The sequence below is a fragment of the Cervus elaphus genome, chromosome 32 (assembly GCF_910594005.1).
Source record: "Cervus elaphus chromosome 32, mCerEla1.1, whole genome shotgun sequence".
NCBI classification, from domain to species: domain Eukaryota; kingdom Metazoa; phylum Chordata; class Mammalia; order Artiodactyla; family Cervidae; genus Cervus; species Cervus elaphus.
In genome coordinates this window covers 49,090,403-49,113,382 of record NC_057846.1, presented here as the reverse complement: position 1 = coordinate 49,113,382, position 22,980 = coordinate 49,090,403, and the positions used below count along the sequence as shown (strand labels likewise).

General features: G+C 44.0%; 1 protein-coding gene across 5 annotated transcripts in view; it reads left to right on the top strand.

The window, feature by feature from the left end:
• The window catches only part of UBE2E2 (ubiquitin conjugating enzyme E2 E2), a 354,523-nt gene that overhangs the window by 300,113 nt on the left and 31,430 nt on the right, over positions 1–22,980 (top strand). For 3 of the 5 annotated variants that reach the window (XM_043893879.1, XM_043893882.1, XM_043893878.1), the window contains one exon: positions 795–942. In XM_043893879.1, coding sequence (XP_043749814.1) covers positions 795–942 — 148 coding nt within the window. Of the gene's footprint in view, positions 1–794; positions 943–3,099; positions 8,451–22,980 lie in introns of those variants that run through there. The other 2 variants (XM_043893881.1, XM_043893880.1) reach the window with 2 other exon arrangements.

Sequence of the window (22,980 nt, the reverse complement as noted above, 5' to 3'; positions counted from 1 at the left end):
CGAAAGCATTGATGCACCCCAGTGGTCACAGCATCACTGTTTACAAGAGCCCAGACACAGAGGCAACCTCCATGTCCGGTGTGTGTGTATATGTGTGTGCGTGCTCAGTTCTGTCCACTGTTTGCAACCCCAGGGACCGCAACCCACCAGGGTCCTCTGTCCATGGAATTTTCCAGGTAAGAATAATGGAACAGCTTGCCATCTCCTTTGCCAAAATGCCCAGAGGAATAGATAAAGAAGATGTGGATAAAGAAGATATACATATACATATATACAATGAAATATTTTTCAGCCATATAAAAGAATGAAATAATGCCATGTGCAGCTATTTAGATGGACATAGAGATTAGCATATTAAGTAAGTCAGACAAAGATATATCATATGATATTACTTATATGTAGAATCTAGAAAAAAACTGTAACAAATGAACTTATTTACAAAACAGAAATAGACTCACAGACATAGAAAACAAACTTATGGCTACCAAAGGCGATTGGGGGTGAGGGGGAAGGATAAATTAGGAGACTGAAATTAACATACACACACTACTATATATAAAGTAGATCACCAGCAAGGATCTCCTGTATAGAACAGGGAACTCAATGTTCTGTGATAACCTATGTGAGTAAAGAATCTGAAAGAGAATGAATGTACTGTACATGTGTTACTGAATCACTCCGCTATGCATCTGAAACTAACACAACATTATGAATCAACCATACTCCCAACAAAACTCTATAAAGATCAAAATAAACAGCGTGGCTATTTACATCAGCTCTGCATTTTCCTCTAGGTGACCTTCCGCACCAGAATCTATCACTGTAACATTAACAGCCAAGGCGTGATCTGCCTGGACATCCTGAAGGACAACTGGAGTCCGGCCCTCACCATCTCTAAAGTCCTCCTGTCCATCTGCTCCCTCCTGACAGACTGCAACCCCGGTAAGACTCCCATCCGCGGAGCGCTGGAGCTGCACCCCGCTGCAGGGTCAGCTCCCGGTTCACTCTTTACCGCCAGGACCACCACTGGCGCGGTTACTTTTATTATTATTGATTTTAAATTTCCATCATTTGTAACTCCTTCCTTTTTCAGTTCAGTCCAGTCATCAGTCTTTTTAAAACCTATTATTTGCCAAAAAGGAAAAAGCACAGTGTGTAATCAGAGTGAATGAAAAATCATTTTAGATGGGGAAGTGCATTTAAAGGATGCCTTACCTTCTGCTGCCAAATCATAATAGGGATTCAAATTGAATAGCCTAATCTTTAATTAGATGCCCCCCAGAAGATGCTCGCTTGAGAGATGAGGACTGTTAAAATCCGACCACCCCTCAGGCAGCGCCACAGAGAGGTCACCACGTGGCATTTTCATAACCGTGCGTCCGTACAAGCCGTTAGAGCCGAAAAGCCCCTGCGCTGGGAAACATCGAGAAAGGCAACGGGGAACCGCAGCTTCCCGGGGACCCTGAGCGGAGCGGTGGCCAAGCCCCCGGGCCTTCCGCGTGCTGACTGCCGGAGCTCCTCCTTCCGGGGCTTCCCGGATGTGAGTCCGCGGCTTTCACTGCCGCTTCCGGCTGGGCCAAGCCCGCTGCCAACAGGTTACGTATGCGGGGGCTTGGGGGGGAAATAACAGAAGTCCAAAGGTTTTTCATCGGGGTTTTCGTCATTGTTCTTAGTGAGAAGTTCTTCTTTCAGTGTTTAATTAATAGTCTTAAGATTTTTTGAGATTCCATCTTCTATGTTCAGGAAATGAACTCACTAGATAAGCGAAGTTTCAGACGAGAGAGAAATGGCAAGTGGGAACTAGGGTCTCTCTTAGGACCCAGGCTGGTTAATAAAACGTGTAGAAATGGTCATCTTTTCCATCTTTCTATGTTTGTTGTTTTTCAGTAGTAAGAACTTATTTTTAATGAAGACATTTAAAAACAGAATTTAGTTAAATTGTGATATATGTAAGCTATATATAACAAATCAATGCTTTTAACACCAAGAAACTAAAATATAATTGTGCAAGATCATTGTAAAATATTTTTGAATTAATTTATACCGAATGCCAGATTGTGTAGTTCAACCATGATGCACTAATTTAATGCAAGAACATATACTTTGTTTTTTGAATGTCACTATTCCTGTTTCAATCCCATTTGTCTGTATGATGGTGTGTGACCTCGTTTGGAGGTCATGTCTTCAAAACACTTTGCATGTGTGTGGTTTTTCCTTTGGGAAATGTCGCACCACGGGACTACAGTCTGCCTCCCCACTCCTCAGAAGGTACTTCTGGGGTTTTCAGACACTTCGAGGGCAGTGTGTTTTAGAGAAAAAATTTATTTCGGAGAGGTGAGTCACTTATTCAAGAAACTTTTGGTGTGAAGTTATTATGCTGTACACCTTAAACTCAGTTTTGTGTTTCAGTTATATCTCAGGGAAAAAAAGAAAGCAAAATAAATTTTTGAGACTCTACCATCTATGAGGCAGTTTTGACCACAAGATAAATTTCTTATACATGGAATAAGGTGTCAGGTCACACTTAGAACACTTGGTGCCAAGAGACAGCCTTACCCCAGTGGGAACCACGTTAGCGGAAATGGACCCCGTCACCCTGACTGTTCTCCTGCGTTCCAGAACAACTTTCTCTCAACAGTTGAAAGGTTTCTGTTCCATAAATTAGTTTCCTTTTTCTGTGACACAGGAAATTACAGATACATTCCACAGAAAAAAATATATATGTATCAAAATCATCCTTGGTGGAAACAAAATTCCATAAACAAATAGATTTTGTAGATCATGCTATGTATATTAAGAAAAAGCCTAAAGCTAATAATGTTCCTTAAGTTTCACCAACTAGAGATGGCTTATTTGGTATCAGAATAGATTCCTATCTGTAAAATACGTGGTAACAAACTAAATGTTCATCCTTTAACACACATAAAAAAAGATTTCTAATTGGTACCTCATTATAGGTATGTTTCTGTTCACACTTCTAGAGTCTTAAAAAGAAGTTACCCAAAACAAGTCAAAATGTCCATTGTTTTGTTCAGTGGGTTTATTTCACATTGTCTTCTGATACCCTTCCCTCCATTCTCTGTCAATGTTTCTCTCTAGACTTATGTTGAACTTCAGTCTGGCCTATTTTCACGTGATCACAAATGTAAGTTTAATAGAATATGAATGAGGACTTTCCTGCACTGAGTCCATGCAGCTGTTTTCACACCAGAAATGCTGTCAGCTCAGAAGTAGGTTTTGCATAAAGATACAGGTTTAACCAACTTTGTGAGGGCTATCACTCTTGTCCCTACATAAACTGGGGGGGAGAGGGGAGGAGGTCATCTTTTTGCATGCTTTTCTCTTAATTTATATTTATCTCTTCCAAGAATTTGGCCCATTCAAAGCAAATGTTTCAGGGTAAGGCTACACACCCTGTCTTGCTTGATAGTGAGAGTCAGCAAATGTAGATTTCAAAACCAGCTGCACTGTTTATTACCAGTGTGACCTTGTACCAGCCATTTAACTTTGCTCAGCCTCCATTTCTTGTATAAAACAGAGATTATCCTCAGCTGTACCTAAGTCACAGGATTCCTGTGAGTTTAAAACAAGATCTTGTATGTGAAAACCCATTGTAAACAGTAATGGGTTGCTCTTGATGTTATTTCCCAGAGTATTTAGGACTCCAGATGTACATAGATTAGATGCGATCTGTTCCCACGAGGCTGCATTTAACCAAGAGAAGATAGAATTGAATACTGTCTCTAACACCACCTCCTCAGCAACTGACACATTGGGATTTTTCATCCGAAGAAAGCCTAGTCCTGAATTCCTGTCCATAAACTGGAACGCTGTGTGATAGGAGTGCTGAGACCTTATCTCTTGGGAAGGATGGCTCAGACAGCGATGTCCGACAGCACGCAGGCCCTTGAGGGTGCCCAGGGCGCTCCATCCCCGAGGCCGCGGTGGGGGGACCTCCCTGTGGGCCTCAGCAGGCTGGCCACGCTTCGCAGGGGGCCCCTGGGCCGCCGCAGCGCCTGCTTGCCCAGGCAGGGCTGGCCGCCGGCGGATGGCCGTGACCGCTGCCGGGAGCAGAGAGCCGGGGCAATAGAGGCTGAGAAGCCCAGGGGTCCGCACCAGGGACTCCGCTGGCGTCCAGGGGCCGGGACTCCGCGCTCCCAGTGCCGGGGCCCGGTCTCCATCCCCGACTGAGGAAGGAGCGCCTCATGCTGCAGCTGAGACCCAGTGCAGCCGAAATAAATAAATACGTGTTTTTTGATAAAAACAAAGGCCAGCCCCAGCCTCCCAGATCCCCTGACGGCGGGCCTGCTCAATGAGCACGTTTCATCCAGAAGTCGCTAAAATTTACAGTTCTAAACACGTTTCCATTTCTTCATGGAATGCTTCTATTTGTAAACACTCTCTTCTCAAGCATATATAACATTTAAGCTCTCTTCTACTTAATTTCATCTTTTAAAGTTTGTTTTTGCTGTTTTGTGGCTTTTTTCAAACGCTTAGCTGTTTTAGCATATTCTTTATATGAAATCTATTTGTTATTTAAAACCTGCCTGTGTAATGGTCTTCAGGCCTATAAATATTAATAACGGGTGCTTTCCCTCACACAAAATGAACTATCCTGAAAACACTGACCATTATGAAATAAAAAAAGGTCAACAGTTTCCTGTCCCAGAGGCTTTATTCACAGAGTAATGTCCAGAAATATTAATCTCTTTTTCATAAATCTTCTTATCATCTGGCATCGTTTTACTAATCGCAGTTGTTCTTTCTGCTGCGCTCCTGTTGCTTTTGAAAGGTTTATGAACTTGTTTGATTCTTCCGTTGTTGCTGTTGTTTTTCCCTAAATGCTGAAATGGGAGATGCTGGCATTTCATAATATGGAGGAATTTTGGAAAGACAGCTTGGTGGTTATAAACTTTTTTGTTCCACGCTCTCAGTTCATTTGTACCTAAGCCTCTATTTCTGCGGCATGTTCTTAATAGAACCATCCAGGTCTTTTGTTGCTCTAAATTTCTGCTTAACTGCTAAGCTTTCTCCTTGATTCTGACTGTGATCATCAGATTACTGACTCCTCTCTGCCTCAGTCTTCTTGTCTGTAAAATAGGCTTAATGATAGTGCCTGCCTCAGGAGATGTCATGAGATTCTTGTCCTCTGATGAAGCTGTTTGATTCATAATGTGATTTTGATGCTGCATTGTGAAAAAAATTCCCCCCAAGACATATGGCTCTTAGGAGATAATCAGAAATTGGAAAACAGAGTATTTGATATTGAAGAATTATTGACAGAAATTTTTAGGCATAAGAAAATGAAATGGTGATTATGAATTTTCTATACTTGGTCTCTAAAGACCCATACTGAGTTCTTTGCAAATGCACCTGTATTTCATTCGTGGTCATCTGCGTCAGACGAGAGGCTGCCTGTGGAGAGCCTGGACAGCAGGGCCCCGCATCCAGAAACAGCCACGAGGTCCTCCTCCCCCACTTCTCAAGCAGGCAGAGCTGCCCCGGGCAAGCCAGAAGGTGCTCTGAGCACACTCACAGACGTCACACCCACCACCTCCCGCCATCACCTTCCACATCAGAATCGGGTTGGTTACTCCCGGTCTTTGATTTATGCAAATCTGTATTAGAACAAGTAGATCTAAGAACGGCAGCTAATCAACCCTCTGTCTTGGCACAGCGAGGAAGCTGAGGGTGCACATAGCTGCACTGTCGCTGGTAAGAGCTCTGGTCCTTCCAGATGGATTCAGTGGAGGAAGGACTCTCTCCCCATGGTCTGTCCATAGTGTTCAAACGCCCCCTTCCCCGGCATCACTGCCCTTGGTTTCAGATCTCTTACAGACAGTTTAATTTAAACAACAAATATAATCCTTATCCACCAGTTGTGTCAGGTATCTTAACTTTGATTGTTATTAACTGCTTGTCTTTGACCTGGTTATAGTTACATGGTAAATTGTGTTGCTATTAAATATTTAAAAATTTTAGTTGCTAGTGACTGCTGAGTGGTGGGGACCATAAAATAGGATTAATTATTTTAACAGAGATGTTTGTGTGATTATTTACACTAAGTTGGTGAGCTCTTAGACTGATGAGAGCTACCTAAATGGAATTTAAGAGGATTCCATTGCTCACGACAGCAACACAAACCTTTCTACTCCTGCAGTTGAGAACTGGCAGAGAATAATTTATTTCACTGAAATTTAGAGAAAACTGCAAAAGTGATAACCTACCTATTTTCAAAGCAGGCTATCTTAGCAGGAATGCCAAAAAGAAACGTTGATGTTTCTAAAACAGACATTACAGATGGCTGTGTAGACATCAGATTTCTTCTGATGCCTTTGACTTTTTATTCAAGTGAGAAGCTTAAAAAGTAGATAGACATGGTGCAACATACAGCTAACTTCAAGCTATTTTCTCTGTGAAGATTTGGCTTCCCTTTGAGAATATTACATGCTGAATTCCAAAAGTCATTCTAATCAGGACTTCCAAATATGAATATAGATAGTCTATAATTTGCAGTCATTCATCCTCTCAGGCACCTCATACAAGAAAAACAAAGCTATAGTTGTATGTCGTTAAATCAGTCTACCTGGTGTTTTGAATACCCGAGAGTCAATAAAGCTCACAGAATGTACTGTGTGAGGGCCTCGGTTCTGGCTCGGGAGTCACTGCTGCCTCCTGGGGACCCTGCTCCCGTGGTGCCCATAGGCTTACTCAGATCAGTTTGGAAACGTGCTGTGTAGGGTGTGGAGGCTCTAGAAAAACTGAGGCTTCATTGAGAAGGATGAATAAAATCAGGGAATGTGCATCATTAAAGAAAATAATATTTCAGCTGTGTGAATTAAGTTTCACAGAAATTATTTTATACCATCATAAATTAGGCTTAAAAAAAAACAGAAAATAGCAATTCTGAGATATTCACCTCGATCTGTATGTTTATAAATGTGACGTTTAAGTGCCATTAAAAGGGTTGTTTCCCTACTTTGTCCTTCTGTAGAAAGGCATCCTTTATAGTTGCCTTACAAGGTATTTTGCTATTTAATAATGAAACTGAAAGATCCAGTTGGGTGCAGCATTTTGTCCAAGAATGATTTTCTAGGAAATACAGAATGATAAAGGAGAGTTTAAATTAACCTAACCGTGGGTTTGGACTTCGGACTGCCATGTAGTGAAACAAGTGAAAAGGATTGTCTTTGAGATGAAGAGCTGGCAGGGAGAGACTGGGGGCTTCAGCGTGTAGGTGAGAGGCGAAGGCACAAGTGTGCCAACCTGCCTTGAGTGTTTCTCCTTGGTGTAAGCGAGTGTTTATCTAACACGACCATCTCTTGGCTGTCTTTCCTGAACAGCCGAAGTGCCTAGGTTAAAAAGAACATTTGCTGTTATTATTTTTTGGTAGATCATTGTCCAAAAATGCTAACCTTCCGAAGCTTTGTTGCTTTCCTAGTTAAACCCATTGCCTTAGTAGGGCTGGTTCTTTTAAAACAGCAAAAACTAGACTTTACCGTTATTTGCTGATACGTGGGAAGAGCAGAACTTAAAATGTGCCAGTGAAGTTTCATCTTCACAACTTAGGCAAAGGGCAGTCGGGGGAGCTGCTGCCGGTGGTAGCGATGAGAACACATCCTTATGTTTGTCACCGGCTTCTGCTCTGGCTTCCGCTTCCTTCTCTGACCAGGAGGAGCTGCTCTCCGCGTTCCTAAAGCGGGGAGCGGACCCGGGGCAATCCAGTCCGCTCTCTTCTCGACCCATCATGAGGTCATCCCCTCATCCTCTGTAAGGAGTCTGACTGGTGTGTCCTTGGACAGCGTGTCCAGTCAAAGTCTCATCATTTCAGGGCAGTTAAGAAGGTTAGCTGGATTAGTAGGCTTTTTAATGAATTGTGGAAATTTTACATGAGTGAAGACCCAATCCCTTTAAGCACACATAGGAAACACTGGTAAATGTTTAGACTGGGCACCCTGGAGACTCTGCTTTACCAAGGAAAGGAGTGAAAGTGGGTTTTTCACATTCAGAAAAATAGAGAAAATGATTATCACGAACCCTAATGTATCCCTCACCTAATCTAGATTCAAAGCGTACCTTTATATTGGGGTTGGGGTATCTTTACAGGTTAGCAAGTGCGTTTTTAGACAGGCTGACTAGTCTCAGATAGTACTGCTTTCTACAATTCATTTTCATGCTAACCCTTTTTAAAAGAAATGGAAACCACCAGCTTCAGCACAGGTTTTTGCCTCAGAGATAGGTTAATACTCATTTCAGAAGGGTGCAATGTGTGTTGCCTTCAGAAACGAATGTGGAAGATAGGCCACTGAATAAAGTCTTGTTTTATAAGGAGAAATGAAGATAAGCTATTTAAGTGACACCTGTTTGAAATTGTTGACCATACCCTTATTGTTATTAATATGGAAATTTTATAATTCTGAAACATTTAATAAAAATCCTCTAATTGCCCAGAAATTCACTTATGTAGACAAAACATTAGATGATTTAATGTTTTGCCTTTTTAATTTGAGTATTTGAGATTGTGTTACCTTCGGAAAATACCATTGTTAGGAAAGTCTGAAGACTTAACGTAACCCCACCAGCGTCTAGCCCCCTTACAGCTCACTAGTCGTCTGTACTTCCCCTTGCTTTCTGTTTTTCAGTATTTACTGACTTACTTGGCCATGTCAGGTCTTCGTTACAGCGCTCGGATCCTCACTGATCTCTCAGGTCTGTCCTTGAGGTGCGCGGGCTCTCTGGTTGCGGCTTACAGGCTGCGTCCCTCAGAGGCAAGCAGGATCTTGGTTCCGTGACCAGGGACCGCAAGGCAGATCTTGACCACTGGGCCGCCCGGGAAGTCCCAACTTCTTCTTCCATTCTAACTCACCGTGCAGTCAATATCTGACCCAGGCAAGGGCGCTCAGTAACAGCACATGCAATAATTCTTATTTTAAAAAGAAGGTGCTTCTAAAATGCAGACTAATTATTCCTACCCAACAGCAATATCATCTTTCCCTTTTTCTCCTGTGTCTGTTTGTCCTTTAAGAGATCCTGGAGCCCTATGCTTATTATGGGTGTTAAATTTCTGGTTTGTGTCATGTTAGTGAGAAATTTGAACATTAAGTAGTATAGGAGTTCCTTTAAACCACAGGCATGTGTCTTTCAATGACAGGTGTGTTCCTGGTGGAAAAATTGCAAATCACTATATTTTAGGTGTATTTGAAGAACCTTCTGCAGAAGAATATTCTAAGAAACCAAGTGAAGCATTTTCAAACTTGAATAATGATTGTCTCCATTTGTTTTTTCTTAAAAGTACAGAGTTTTTCCCCCTAATTCAGCACTGCCTTTCCTGTGAGGTGAAGTGAAGTGAAAGTCGCTCAGTCGTGTCTGACTCTTTGCAACCCCATGTGGTCCACGGAATTCTCCAGGCCAGAATACTGCAGTGGGGAGCCTTTCCCTTCTCCAGGGGATCTTCCCAACCTAAGAACTGAACCGGGGTCTCCTGCATTGCAGGCAGATTCTTCACCAACTGAGCTGTCAGGGAACCCCCCCATCACCCCAAATAAGTCATATTGTTTGCGATACAGGTGCCCGGGCCCGCTGACAGCAGCCTGCCGCCATGTGCGTGTGGACAGGACAGCAGGTGGGCCCTGGTGGGGTGACGTCACGTCGGCGGAGAGCCCCTCCATCGCCCCAGGCCCCGCCCCCCACTCGTGTGCAGACCGGCCCCCGCGGTGGGAACGTACTCATCCACAGTCAGTTCAGATCCACGAGGGAAACTGGTATAATGGAGAGGCCTTTTTTCTTCTGTTTTTTAACCGGACAGTCCCTTCTGTTGGCCGCACTAGGCCTGGGTTGCTGCGCGCGGGCTTCTTCTCGTTGTGGCGCGCGGGGCTCCTCTTCATCGCGATGGGGGGCGTCTCACAGCAGAGGTTTCTCTCGTGCAGAGCCCAGGCTCCCGGCTCACGGGCTCAGCAGTTGTGGCCCCCGGGCTTGTGGGATCCTCCCAGACCAGGGACTGAACCCGTGTCCCCTGCATTGGCAGGTGGATTCTCATGCACCATGCCACCAGGGAAGTCCAAGGAGATGTCTCTATAGTATATTGAGCTTTGGATGCCAGCATTAGGTTTTTAGAAGAAACGCTCTGGAAGAGAGCACCCAGCTACAGTGTATGAATGAATAACCCTGCTTCCCTGGGGCAAAGGCACACAAGAGCGCCAGCCACCCTGGTCCTCTGTAGAAGGATACACTTACTCTGGGCATGTGTTATCTAGGGAAAGGTCACATAAGGTTGCTGTATTAACCCTAGCCCTGACTTCAGCCTTGTCCAGAATATGTCTGTGTCTGCAGAGAATGCATCTTTTCAGTGGAGTCACATTCCGAATACCATGACTAGCTTAGGCTTGGGATTAATCACATCTGAGCTACTAGGGAAGGATAAAAATGGGAGAGACCTAGTAGACGCTAAAGAGATCAAGAAGAGATGGAAGGAATACACGTATAAAACTGTATAAAAGAAGATCTTAATAAACCGGATTACCACAATGGTGGTGTTAGTCACCCAGAGCCAGATATTCTGGAGTGCAAAGTCAAGTGGCCTTAAGAAGCGCTGCTGTTAATAAAGCTAGTGGACGTGATCAGATTCCAGCCTAACTATTCAAATCCCTAAAAGATGATGCCTTCATGGTTTTGCATTCATTTTGTCAGCAAATCTGGAAGACCCAACAGTGGCCACAGGACTGGAAAAGGTCAATCCTCACCCCGATTCCCAAGAGGGGTAGTACTAAAGAATGTGCTAACCATCGGGCAGTTGCACTCATCTCCCGTGGTAGTAAGGTCACGCTTAAAATCTTACACGCTAGGCTTCAATATTATGCAAACCAAGAACTTCCAGATGTCCAAGCTGGGTTTAGAAAAGGAAGAGGAACTAGAGATCAAATTGCCAACATTTGCTGGATGATAGAGAAAGCTAGGGGATTTCAGAAAAACATCTATCTCTGTTTCATCAAGTACACTAACGCCTTTGCCTATGTGGATCATGGCAAGCTGTGGGAAGCTCTTAGAGAGATGGAAATACCAGACCATCTTACCTGTCTCCTGAGAAACCTGTATGCAGGTCAAGAAACAACCTGTTAGAACCCAGTATGGAACAACTGATTGGTTCAAGATCGAGAGGAGAGGAAACAGGGTTGTCTGCTGTCACCCTGTCTGTTTAATCTATATGCTGAGCACATCATGAGAAATGCTGGGCGAAATGCTGGGTGAGTTACAAGCTGGAATCAAGATAGGCGGGAGAAACATCAACAACCTCAGATATGCGGGTGATATCACTCTAATGACAGGAAGCAAAGAGGAACTAAAGAGCCTCTTGATGAGGGTGAAGGAGGAGAGTGAAAGAGCCGGCTTAAGATGAAATAATAAACTAAGACCATGGCATCAGCCCCCTGACTCACGGCAAATAGAAGGGAAAAGGTGGAAGCAGTGACAGAGCTCCTCTCCTTGGGCTCAGAATCACTGCAGACGGTGATGGCAGCCATGAAATCATAAGAGATTGCTTCTCAGCAGGAAAATGATGACAAACCTAGACAGTGTGTTGACTGTCTAGAGCAGACACATTACTCTGCCAACAGAGGTCCATATAGTCAAGGCTGTGGTCTTCCCAGTGGTCACGTATGGTTGTGAGAGCTGGATGGTAAAGAAGGCAGAGTGCCGAAGAACTGATGCTTTTGAACTGTGGTGCTGGAGGAGACTCCTGAGAGTCCCTTGGACTGCGAGGAAATCCAACCAGACACTCCTAAAGCAAATCAATCCTGAATATTCACTGGAAGGACTGATGTTGAAGCTGAAGCTCCAGTATTTGGTCATCAGATGGGAAGAGCTGACTCACTGGAAAAGTCCCTGATGCTGGGAAAGACTGAGGGCAGAAGAAGAGGGCGTCAGAGGATGAGATGGCTGGACGGCATCACAGATGCAAAGGACATGAACTTGGACAAGCTTCAGGAGATGCTGAGGGATGGAAAAGCCTGGAGTGCTGCAGTCCATGGGGCCGCAAAGGGCTGGACACGACTGGGCAACTGAACAACAGCAATCACATCTGAGTTCTAAATAGCCTGTGTCCAATCTGGTAAAAGTTTCTAAGTGAAAGATGACTGTTCGTGAGAGGGTTTTGTTTGCTTGTCTGTCCAGTTCTCTGGAAAGCTGATTTAAAGGCACAGTTATTGTAACTAGGCGAAGAGGCCTTTGACTTATATGCAGAAGTTGCATTTGGGGAACCCGGTTCAGGCCATGTGTGTCTTCACAGTGTAGATGAAGATACCTCAAGTGAAGAAGAAAAGGGTTCTAGAGGTATATACTCCTTGACTGTGTATCTGGAGTGGCTTTTTCTTTTTTCACATAGAATTATCTTTATTGTGTTTTCTTATAAAAAATAATACATACTTACTAAATTTTTCATAAATCAACTATTATTTAAAGGGAAATATTTAATTTCCGTTTGAGGCTCTGCAAACTTCAGTTCAGTGGTGGTGGTGGTTTAGTCGCCAAGTCGTGTCTGACTCTCTGCGACCCCGTGGACTGTAGCCCGCCAGGCTCCTCTGTCCATGGGATTCTCCAGGCAAGAATACTGGAGTGGCTTGCCATTTCCTTCTCCAGGGGATCTTCCCGACCTAGGGATCGAACCCAGGTCTCCTGCACTGCAGGCAGACTCTTTACTGACTGAGCTACAAGTGAAGATTCAGTTCAGTGAGACTCAGGAAAGTATACTTGTTCTTTAAGTTTGTCTCATCTGGTGTAAATTTAGACTCACTGACCTCAACTCTTAGCCCTGGCTTTGACCTGCCTCTACTTAACATTTCCTGTGCCTATTTTCTTGCCCCTTAATATAAATCTGGATGTGGATCAGCAGTTGCTACCAGTTTTTGTTATCAAGTCTCTTGCTGTCTCTGTAATAAAAAACCTCTAATTTATTTGTTTACAAGTCGATCTCATTGAAAAGCTGCTATATATATTAACTTTTGATGGAAATTCTCTTCATTTTACTTTTTGGAAAATGTCACGCAGGGGTTTTCCTTTTTAGAAATCAGCTTTCATCTCCTTTTTCCTTAGAGAAACATAGTGGAGTGGTCAGAACGAGTGTTTATCCATTTCTACACTCTCCCCAAACTGACGTCTTCCTCCACTAAAATCAGTTAATGAATGTATTTCTCAGTGTAAAATTTACTAAATTTCCTGTATTTCAGGTGTGTTTCTCCCCCTAACTTATCTTCAGATCTCTGACATTTGATGTTCTTTTGAATATTGGCTAAAGCTATTGAAATTCCTGTTCCATCCTTGTCAGTGAAAGGCTTTGAAAACACAAATAAGAAATTGAAAAGTGAAGCAGACCCTTAATATAAACAAACGCCATCTTTACTCACATGGAAATGTGACTTTCACTTGGAACTCTCTATCCAACCAGTGATTCAAAGACTGTCTTTCCCTTACTTGAGAAATTTCTGAAGAAACAGGAACATTTAGGCTAGATTTTAATGAACTTTTTCTTCCTTCTTTTTAAAAATTTTGTATTTACTTACTGACTTCTCTTTTTGGCTGAGCTGGGTCTTGGCTGCCGCTCGGGCGTTCTCCAGCTGCAGGAAGCGGGCGCTGCCCGTGGTTGAGATGCAGGGGCTTCTCCCTGCGTGGCTTCTCGTGCAGGGCACGGGCTTCAGTACTTGTGGTACCCACGGGCTCAGTTGCTCTGCCGCACGTGGGATCTTCCCAGACCAGGGATCCAGCCAGTGTCCCCTGCATTGGCAGGCAGATTCCTTACCCCTGGACCACCAGGGAGGTCCTCTTTAATTATTTCTTAAATTAAGATTAAGATCTTAAAGATAAGATTGCAGTGATGAAAAAGGACTCGTTCATGCCCCTCGGTTCAGGGTAAAGCAAGTTATGTTTTAAATGACAGGGAAAGGATTATGCAAGACTTGTATCTTTTAGGTCAAAGGTCTTTCCTGTTCCCCTAGATAACCTCTCCTGGTGGGTGTTTTGTTTTGTCTTTAAAGTTTAGGGCCAGTAGGAAGTGTCTCACTCTTTAAATGAGGCCTCTGTTCTTCTGTAGGCACATCTTTATTTTCACTCTGGTCTGAGGTAGTCCAGCACTAATGTAATGCTCAGGCACAATCGCTCCGTTAACCCTTGAGATGAGCACACACGCTAATCATCCCCGCTGCTTTTCTACACCTCTGTCCTCTCGCTTTATTATGACTTACTCTATTTCTGTGGTAATTATTTTATTGAGCATAAGTATTTTATTGCAAATCATTTGACTCTCTTTTGGCAGAGTGAGGCATAGAATAAGAGATTAAAATTTCTCTTGTGGTAGGTCCAAGGGGAGCATTTCGTAATGACCCAGCATTCTCTCCCTGGGTTTATTTACAGCTCTGCCAGGAGAGACATCACTGTGTCAGGCTTTGCTTGGCGGTTTTGTTCCAACAAGATGTATTTTCCCTGTCTGTTGTCCAGCTATCCTGTGGTCTCCAGGCCTCCACACACACGGAAAGGTTCCCGCTGTTATTCCCAGGCAGGGATTTGCTCCGGGTGTCTTTTCTACTCTTAGAATATGTCTCAATGGAAATGATGAGATTGTTAAGTAACTGAAAATAGTCTGTGTAATGCTCTTAGATTTTCACTCAATGCCACTTTTGAAACTCCAAGTTCTATTTCTTGGTTGGTTACTTTCTTTTGAAATTCAGACTTCCCTCCCCACTCTGTCCATATCTATGATGTCATGGTTTGTTAATACTCATTGGGAGATGGAATCATTCTAATGATATTTACTGTCAGAAACACCTGTACCTGCTTTTCAAAAGACATAGCGTGGATTTTGCTGCTGCTGTTTAGTCTCTAAGCCGTGTGCAACTCTTTGTGACCCCATGGACTGTAGGCCTCCAGACTCCTCTGTCCATGGGATTCTCCAGGCAAGAATACTGGAGTGGGTTGCCATGCCTCCTCCAGGGGATCTTCCCGACCCAGGGATCAAACCCACGTCTCCTGCACTGCGGGCACATTCCTCACCGTGGACACCTGGGAAGCCCAGCATGGGTTTTACTTTATGTAAATTTTAAAACTGAATGCATTTTAAAAACATGATGGCTCAGCAGGTAAAGAATCCACCTGCTGATGTAGGAAACACAGGTTCCATCCCTGGGTTGGGAAGACCCCCTGGAGGAGGGCGTGGAAACCCACTCCAGTACTCTTGCCTGGAGAATTCCGTGGACAGGGGAGCCCGGCGGGCTACAGTCCACGGGGTCTCAGAGTCAGACACGACTGAGCCACTCAGCGCGGCACAGCACGGCTTGTCTGTTCCATACATAGTAGTCTGGGTTTCTTCATCTCCTTCCCTTTTCATGTCCGCCCCCTACGCCTCTACTGGTAATCACTCCACATCTGGGAGGCTGCTTCTGTTTTGTTATATTCATCTGTTTATTTTTTTGGATTCCACATGTATAGATGAACACACACAGTGTTTGCTTTTCTGACTTACACCACTGACTGTCTTTTCTCTAGGTCCACACGTGTTGCTGCAGATGGCAGAATTTCATTCTTTTTATGGCTGAGCTGCATTCCATTGTGTATATATATGTATATATCTCACATCTTCTTCAATCTGTTGATGGGCACTTAGCTTGCTTCCATATCTTGCCAACTGTAAATAATGCTCTTATAAACACTGGGGTGCATGTATCTTTTTGAAGTCGTGTTTTCATTTTCTTCTAATATATACCTAAGAGTGGAATCGCTGGATCATGTGGTAGTTCTATTTTTAATTTTTTGAGAAATCTCCATACTGTTTGCAGTAGCGGCTACACCAATTTACATTCCCACCAACAGTGAATTAAGGTTTCCTTTTCCCCACATCTTTGCCGACATTTATTGTTTGTGGTCTTTTTGATGGTGGTCATTCTGACAGATGTGAGGTGATACCTCATGGTTTTGATTTATATTTCCCTGATAATGAGTGATGTTGCAAGCATCTTTTCATGTGCCTGTTGACTGTCTGTATGTCCTCTTTGAAACAAATGTCTATTCAGGTCTTCTGCCCATTTTTTTTTTTTTAAATTGGGTTGTTTGTTTTTCTGGTGTTGAATTGTGTGAACTCTTTGTATATTTTAGATATTAACCCCTTACCAGACATCTCATCTGCAAGTATCTTCTCCCATTTAGTAGGCTGTCTTTTCATTTTGTTGATGGTTTCCTTTGCTATGCAAATGCTTTTAAGTTTAATTAGGTTTGTTTATTTTCACTCTTACTTCCCTTGCTTGAGGAGACAGGTCCAAAAAAGTATCGCTAAGACTTACGTCAAAGAGTGGATTCCTATGTTTACTTCTAGGAGTTGTATGGCTTCAGGCCTTACATTTAGGCTTCTAATCCACGTTGAGCTTGTTTTTGTTTACGCTGTGAGACGATGCCCCAGGTCCATTCTTTTACACGCAGGTGTCCAGTTTTCCCAGCACCATTATTGAAGGGACTGTCTTCTCCCCACGCTGCTCCTTCACTTTTTTTAACCTTTCTTTCACCCAGCAAAATGTTTTTTTAAAAAAAAAAAAAAAGGAAGGAAAAGTTTTAAAAGAAGGAAATATAAACTATCTTTCTGATTTATTTTTACTTTGCAAGAGCTTTATTTATTATTCTCTCCATAACCAGATGACTTAGCCTCTAGCGTCTGTTGGCTGAGGACAGCCTTGGAATATTCCATTTCGCTCCACGTGCCAAGCGGTGACTCTTGTTCTTCTGGCGTGCCAAGGCCGGAGTGGCCCGCCAGCTCTCAGAAGGGGGCTGGTGTCAGCTCTGAAACTGCGGCTGAGCACAGAGAGCCGCGCCGGAGCAGGCGCTGTTCTCAGCCAGGACCGCCCTGCTCAATGCCGGGGCCTCTTGCTGCAGCTGACCAGCTTCTTTTCCTAATCTAGTTTGGAAAATATATTAAATGCAAAGCGCTGTGTTCTGTAAGTGCCACTGCCGAAGCAGTATCAGACACACAGCACGATGATCTCACTTGGATGTTCTTAGTGTCCTTGTCCTGTGTATGGATGGCGGCGTTTTTCTGTATTTTATTTATTCTGGCCGTGCGGAGTCCTCGTGGCTGCGCCCGGGCTTTCTGATGTCGCGCCGAGTGGGGCCTCCCCTGCAGCTGCAGTCTCGGCCTCCTCAGGGCGGCGGCTGCCCTCGGTGCAGAGCCCGGCCTCTGGACGTGTGGCTCAGTCGCTGTGATGAACGGGCTTAGTTGCTCCGAGGGAGGTGGAACCTTCCCAGACCAGGGATCGAACCCATGTCCCCTGCACTGGCAGGCGGGATGTCATCCACTGTACCACCAGGGAAGTCCTGGGGGGCAGGATTGACAGTAAAAACACCGGAGTTGGTGCACCGTGTAAGATGGTTTCTGTTGTTCGGCTCCTGGCTGTTGCCCTGATCTTTGTTGCGTTCTTGCCTGACTGCTCTAAGATCTCGAGTCTGACTCACAGTCACACACCTTCACATGCGTCTTTCCTGCAGACCTCCTTCTAGACTCACCAGTGCCAGGCAGACCGTGCCCACAGCGAAGGTTATGCTTCGCCATGTTAAATGACATTGCAGGTCAAAGGGACCAGATCACGCTGAGTCTGAAGATGTCAGGACGGTTGGCGTGTTCTGTTGCCCACCTCTGTCATTCACTAGATAAGTCAGTGTCTTCATTTATGAAGTGAAGGCTGTGCTTCTGACCCACCTTTCCAGAGTTACTGTGCAGACACAGGGCCTGTGCGTCTTAAACACTTGAAGGCGGTGCGTATCGTTGTACGGAATGTAATAAACTGAAGCCCAGGGGCCCATGCTAGGTCTGCAAGCTGTGAGAACCTTTGAGATGGCAAAAACACATTTTGGTTTCTCGCATAAGATCTTTAAATGGCTTCTAGTTCTGTGAGTTTGGAGTTTCACATGCGACAGAACCTACTTTCTAGAAGGAAAACTAAAAGGAAGAATGAATTGTATGTCAAGCTTGACTTAATGATTTCAGTTTGCTTTAGTCTCCCGTCTTTATTAGATTATTCAAATATTCACTGCTATCCTCTGCCAAAAATCTGCCTCTTTCTTCCCAACACCCATAAGGCACAAACTGCGTGCCATCATGCAACCCCATCCAATGAAAGAACTCCCCAGGAAGTTTTGCCTATTTCAAGTGCAAGCCTTTATCAGTCTTTACTGCCACCCTTGAGCCCCTTTGCCCTGGTGTGTGTGCGCGGTCAGTTGTATCCAACTCTGCAATCCCATGGGCTGTAGCCCACCAGGCTCCTCTGTGCATGGGATTCTCCGGGCAAGAACACTGGAGAGGGCTGCCATGCCCTCCTCCAGGGGATCTTCCCGACCCAGGGTTGGAACCGCGCCTCTTTTATCTCTTGCATTGGCCAGTGGATTCTTTACCACCGGGGAGCCCAAATACAACTCGTAAGTCTAAAGACAGCTTAAAACCTGTCAGAACATCATATTGGATGGCAGACTCCTGAAGATCAGAGGTTACTTCCAGTTAAGGTAGGCGTGAAACGTACCTAATTTGTAATGAGGTTTGAGCAAATTTAATTACTGAACTAGGTAGCCTTTATTATCCAGGCTGTTCATAATGTTTTTAAAATATGTCAGAGTTGACTTCTGCTTCTGGCCATGAAGAAGTAGCAGAAACCAGATTTATACTTATGCCTTAAACAACGAGAAAACTAGACAGTAGACCACAGTCAGCGAAACAAGCGAAGTGAAGCCCACAGCTGCTCCCAGTTCCCGCCGAGGGGCGTGTCTGGGCCGCAGTCGGGGAGGGAGAATCCAGGGAGAGCCCAGCTGTCTCACCGAGCCGGGCTTGGGAGACCGAGAGGTCTTGTTTCGTGGGGCAGAGACCCAAGGAAGAGGGGCTGCCCCGAGAGAAGCTCCAGAGACGGAAAAGGGATTGGAGTCTGTGCGTGTATGAGGATCGGGACCCCCTGGGGTTGGGGAGAGCCTCCATAGAGCAGTAGGCAGTAATCCTGAGCTCACAGAAGGCTCCTGTGAGCGGAAGACCTCACAACACACAGGAGGCCATGCGGTCCTCAGAAGATGTCTCGTAACAGTAAGGGTGAATGAGCTTTGTGCCAAAGACTGCTCTGGACCTGGCCTAACGAAGTTTAAGAGCAAGCCCAAAAGGATCAAACTTTGCCTAAATAAATACATACTAGAACAAAGTACAGCATTCTTTAGGGGAATGCAACAAATTCCACCACCCAACAATGTAAAGTGAACAGCGCTGTACATCCAATAAAGTAAGATTGGGCTTTTTAAAAGCAGGAAAATGGAACCCATAAATCAGTAGAAAAACTAATTCTTAGAAGCTAACCCAGAAATGACAGAGATGATGGAATTAAGTAGGCAAGAATGGTACCAACACCTATTTAAATGAATTCCGTGTGCCTAAGAAAGTGGAGGAAAACAAAATATTAAAAAGATGCAAATGGGGAAATTCCCTGGTGGTCCAGTGGCTAAGATGCCTTCCTTCCAATGCAGGGGGTGCAGGTTCCATCCCTGGTCAGGGAACTAGATCCCCATGCCATGCAACCAAAAAAAAAAAAGATGCAAATGAAACTTGTAGAGATAGAAAATACAGTATCTGACATTAAAAAAGTACCTTGAATGGAGTAACAGCAGATTAGATACAGTAGAAGAAAAGATCAATGCAATTGAACATAGTAGTAGAAGCTATTCACAACAAAGCAAGAGAAGTTAAAAGCCCAAAAGAAAGAAAATGACTAGCGCCCCAGTGAGCTGTGGGACAACAGGAAGCTGTCTAACATACTTGTAATTGGAGTCCCAGGAAAAGGAGTCAGGAAAGAAGAAATATTTGAAGAAATAATGGAGGAATTTCCACTTCTACTAACAGGGATGGGATTTGCCCTCCCACCTAGAACAACCAAACATTTGACTACATAAAAATGTTTAAATTCTATATGGCAAAGCCGCCATAAATGGTCAGCTGACACCAGTCCTGCAACGTATTATGGGCAGAGAGGTACTAGTATAGGAAGAATTACAAGTCAACAAGTAAAACACCGATGACTCAGTAGGAAAAATGGAAAAATGACCTAAGCAAGCAATTCAAACTCTAATAAATGCTGACCAAAATGAGATTTCACTTTAACCACTGGATTGACAAAAATAAAAGATTAGTAACATCCTATGTAGGGAGCACATAGGGAAAGACACGTTTATACATTGCCTGTAGTACTACGGACTGGCACAGCGTCTTTCAAGGACAACTTGGAGGCGCCTGTCAAAATGTAAAATGCTTATAAACTCTGAGCAGCAATCTCACTTCAGTGAATCCGTCCTGTATAAATACTCACACGTGCTCACTGATATACATACAAGGAATGCTCCACAGCATTTGAGATTACAAGCAAAAATCTGAAAAAGTTCTTAATATGCATCATTACAGAATGGTTAAATAGATGCTTAATGCTGGCATTACAGAGGGAAATTCACAACATGATGTACTTTGATCTGTTTTTAAAAAACTGACCTTACACACACATAAACACCCCCAGACACATATATTAGGCTATAAATACATAGGATAATGTGGAAATGTACATGCCAGACTGATAAAAAGAACATGCTCTTTGAGGTTAGAATTTGAAGGTATAAGGTAGGAGAGGATTTACTTTTACATTTGTTTTATTGTTTGAATTTTTTAAGTAAATAATTTAAAATTTTATATAGCTGAATTTTTTTTTAATTTTTAAATAAGTATTGGTAAATTAAAATGAGAAAAGCTGAAATTAAATTTTAATTGATAGAGTCTTTTCAGTTAGTTTCTAAAACATTATTATAATTTTTAATTAATATTTTCAAATGTATTCGGCTGTTTTCTTCTTGATATGTAAATGCTTTAGAGTTGACTAGCATGTCTTTTGCTTAATTAGAACCCAAATATTACCTGTTAAACTGGTCAGAAATTTATGTTGGCTATAGTAGACGTGTGCAAATATTCAGACGCAGTAAGCTGTGATTACTTTGTAAACATTCTCTGTACCCTTCATAGTTTTAAGGCGTCAGTCTCTTTCCATTCACTCCAGTCACTGACGATTCATTCCTAAAATTATGAGGCTTCCCTCTTTGTCTTGAGGAACTAGCTGCTTTTTATAAATAATTGGTGATGTGTCTATTTACTGCTCACCTGTGCTGTGTTCAGTTTAGAGAGTGTTAGAAGCTCCTTAGGAAATAAGAATACTAACACAGTTCAGAATTAAAGGAGAATCATTTCCACTTTACTCAAGAGGTTTTGCTGCTCTTGGCATCAGCAAGGGGCCTCCTCGGGCCGCCTCTTGAGAACGGGAAGCGCTGGGACAAAACCACCTCCCTTTGCTGGGCGTCAGGAGAAAATGTAACCTGCTGTCCCTCTTGTGGTCCTCCGCATAGATAATTAGAATGCTTTTGCAGTTTCCCTTCGTTACTTTCAAAATGCATGTTACATATTTACTTTAACCTGGCATCCCAGTGGCACACATTGCCATCACAGAATCAACTACAAGAAAGGACGGAAAATTTTTTTCACACCAAGATGGAAATTCTTAAACAACTTTGAGGTTTTCTTCTTAACTGTTCTCTATTCTAACGTTCTTTAAACAGTTACAGAGGCGGTAGGTGCCATGCAGTTTAAGTCATCAAATCAGTGATGGCATTATGACCCTCATGCCTTCGTCTGCCCCCTGAAAATCTGTGCACAGATTTTCTATGTGTGGCCCAAGAGATAAAATTTAGATCTGACTTCATGGCTTAATTATGCACCCACGTGACTAGAGTTGGCTTTTCACCAGCCACTGTTTGACTGACTTCACTCCCGGTGAAAATAAATGTTTTTATGGTGGGAAGAAGCTTAGACCGGGGTCTTGGTACGTCTTGCTGAGTGCCGAGGTGTGAAGGCCGCTCATGGTGAGTGTCTGAGCTGAAGCTGATCCTTCGGGATCTCCCAGGCTCATCCCTGGACTCAACGGGGAAAAGAAATGTCCTCCAGACTGTCCCGGGGGAAGCCAGGAAACACTGGCCGTCAAGAGTCAGCCTACGGAATGGGAAAAGATACCTGCAAATGGTATGACTGAGAAGGGATTAATATGCAACAAATATTGAATACAAACAGCTCATACAACTCAACAGCAAAATACAAACATCCCGGTTAAAACATGGGTAGAAGACCTGAATGAACATTTTTCCAAAGAGGACTCACAGATGACCAAGAGGCACATGAACATACGCTCAACATCACTAATCATCAGACAAGTGCAAATCAGAGCCCCAGTGAGATGCCCCTCACACCTGTCAGAATGGCCCTCGTCGGGAGTCTGCAGATAACACGTGTTGGCAGGGGTGGGGAAGGACGGGAACCCTCATGCACCCGTGGTGGAGTGAATTTGGTCTAGTTACTGGGGAAAACAACATGGAGGCTTCTCAGAAAACTGAAAACAGAACTACTGTGTAACCCAGCGATTCCGCTCCCGGGTGGTGGTGGTGGTCAGTCGCTCAGTCGTGTCCGACTCTTCGCAACCCCACGGACTGCAGCACGCCAGGCCTCCCTGTCCTTCACCATCTCCCGGAGCTTGCTCAAACTCAGTCCATTGAGTCGGTGATGCCATCCAGCCATCTCATCCTCTGTCGTCCCCTTCTCCTCCTGCCTTCAATCTTTCCCAGCATCAGGGTCTTTTCCAAAGAATTGGTTTCTTTTCCACTCCTGAGTGTGTTCCCGGGGCTGGGGGGGGTGGCGGGACCGCACTCATTTGGAAAGATACCTGCACCCCAGAGTTCATGGCAGCACTGTTTACAGTCGCCAAGATACGGAAGCAGCCTGCGGGGTTGCCTCATTTACCCTCTAAACCACTCTGGGGTGGGCACTCGTGTTACCTGCTTTTTGCGGATGAAGACCCAGGCTCCCAGAGGCTGGGGGCTTGTCCAGGGCAGGCCGGAACTGGGGCTCCCGGG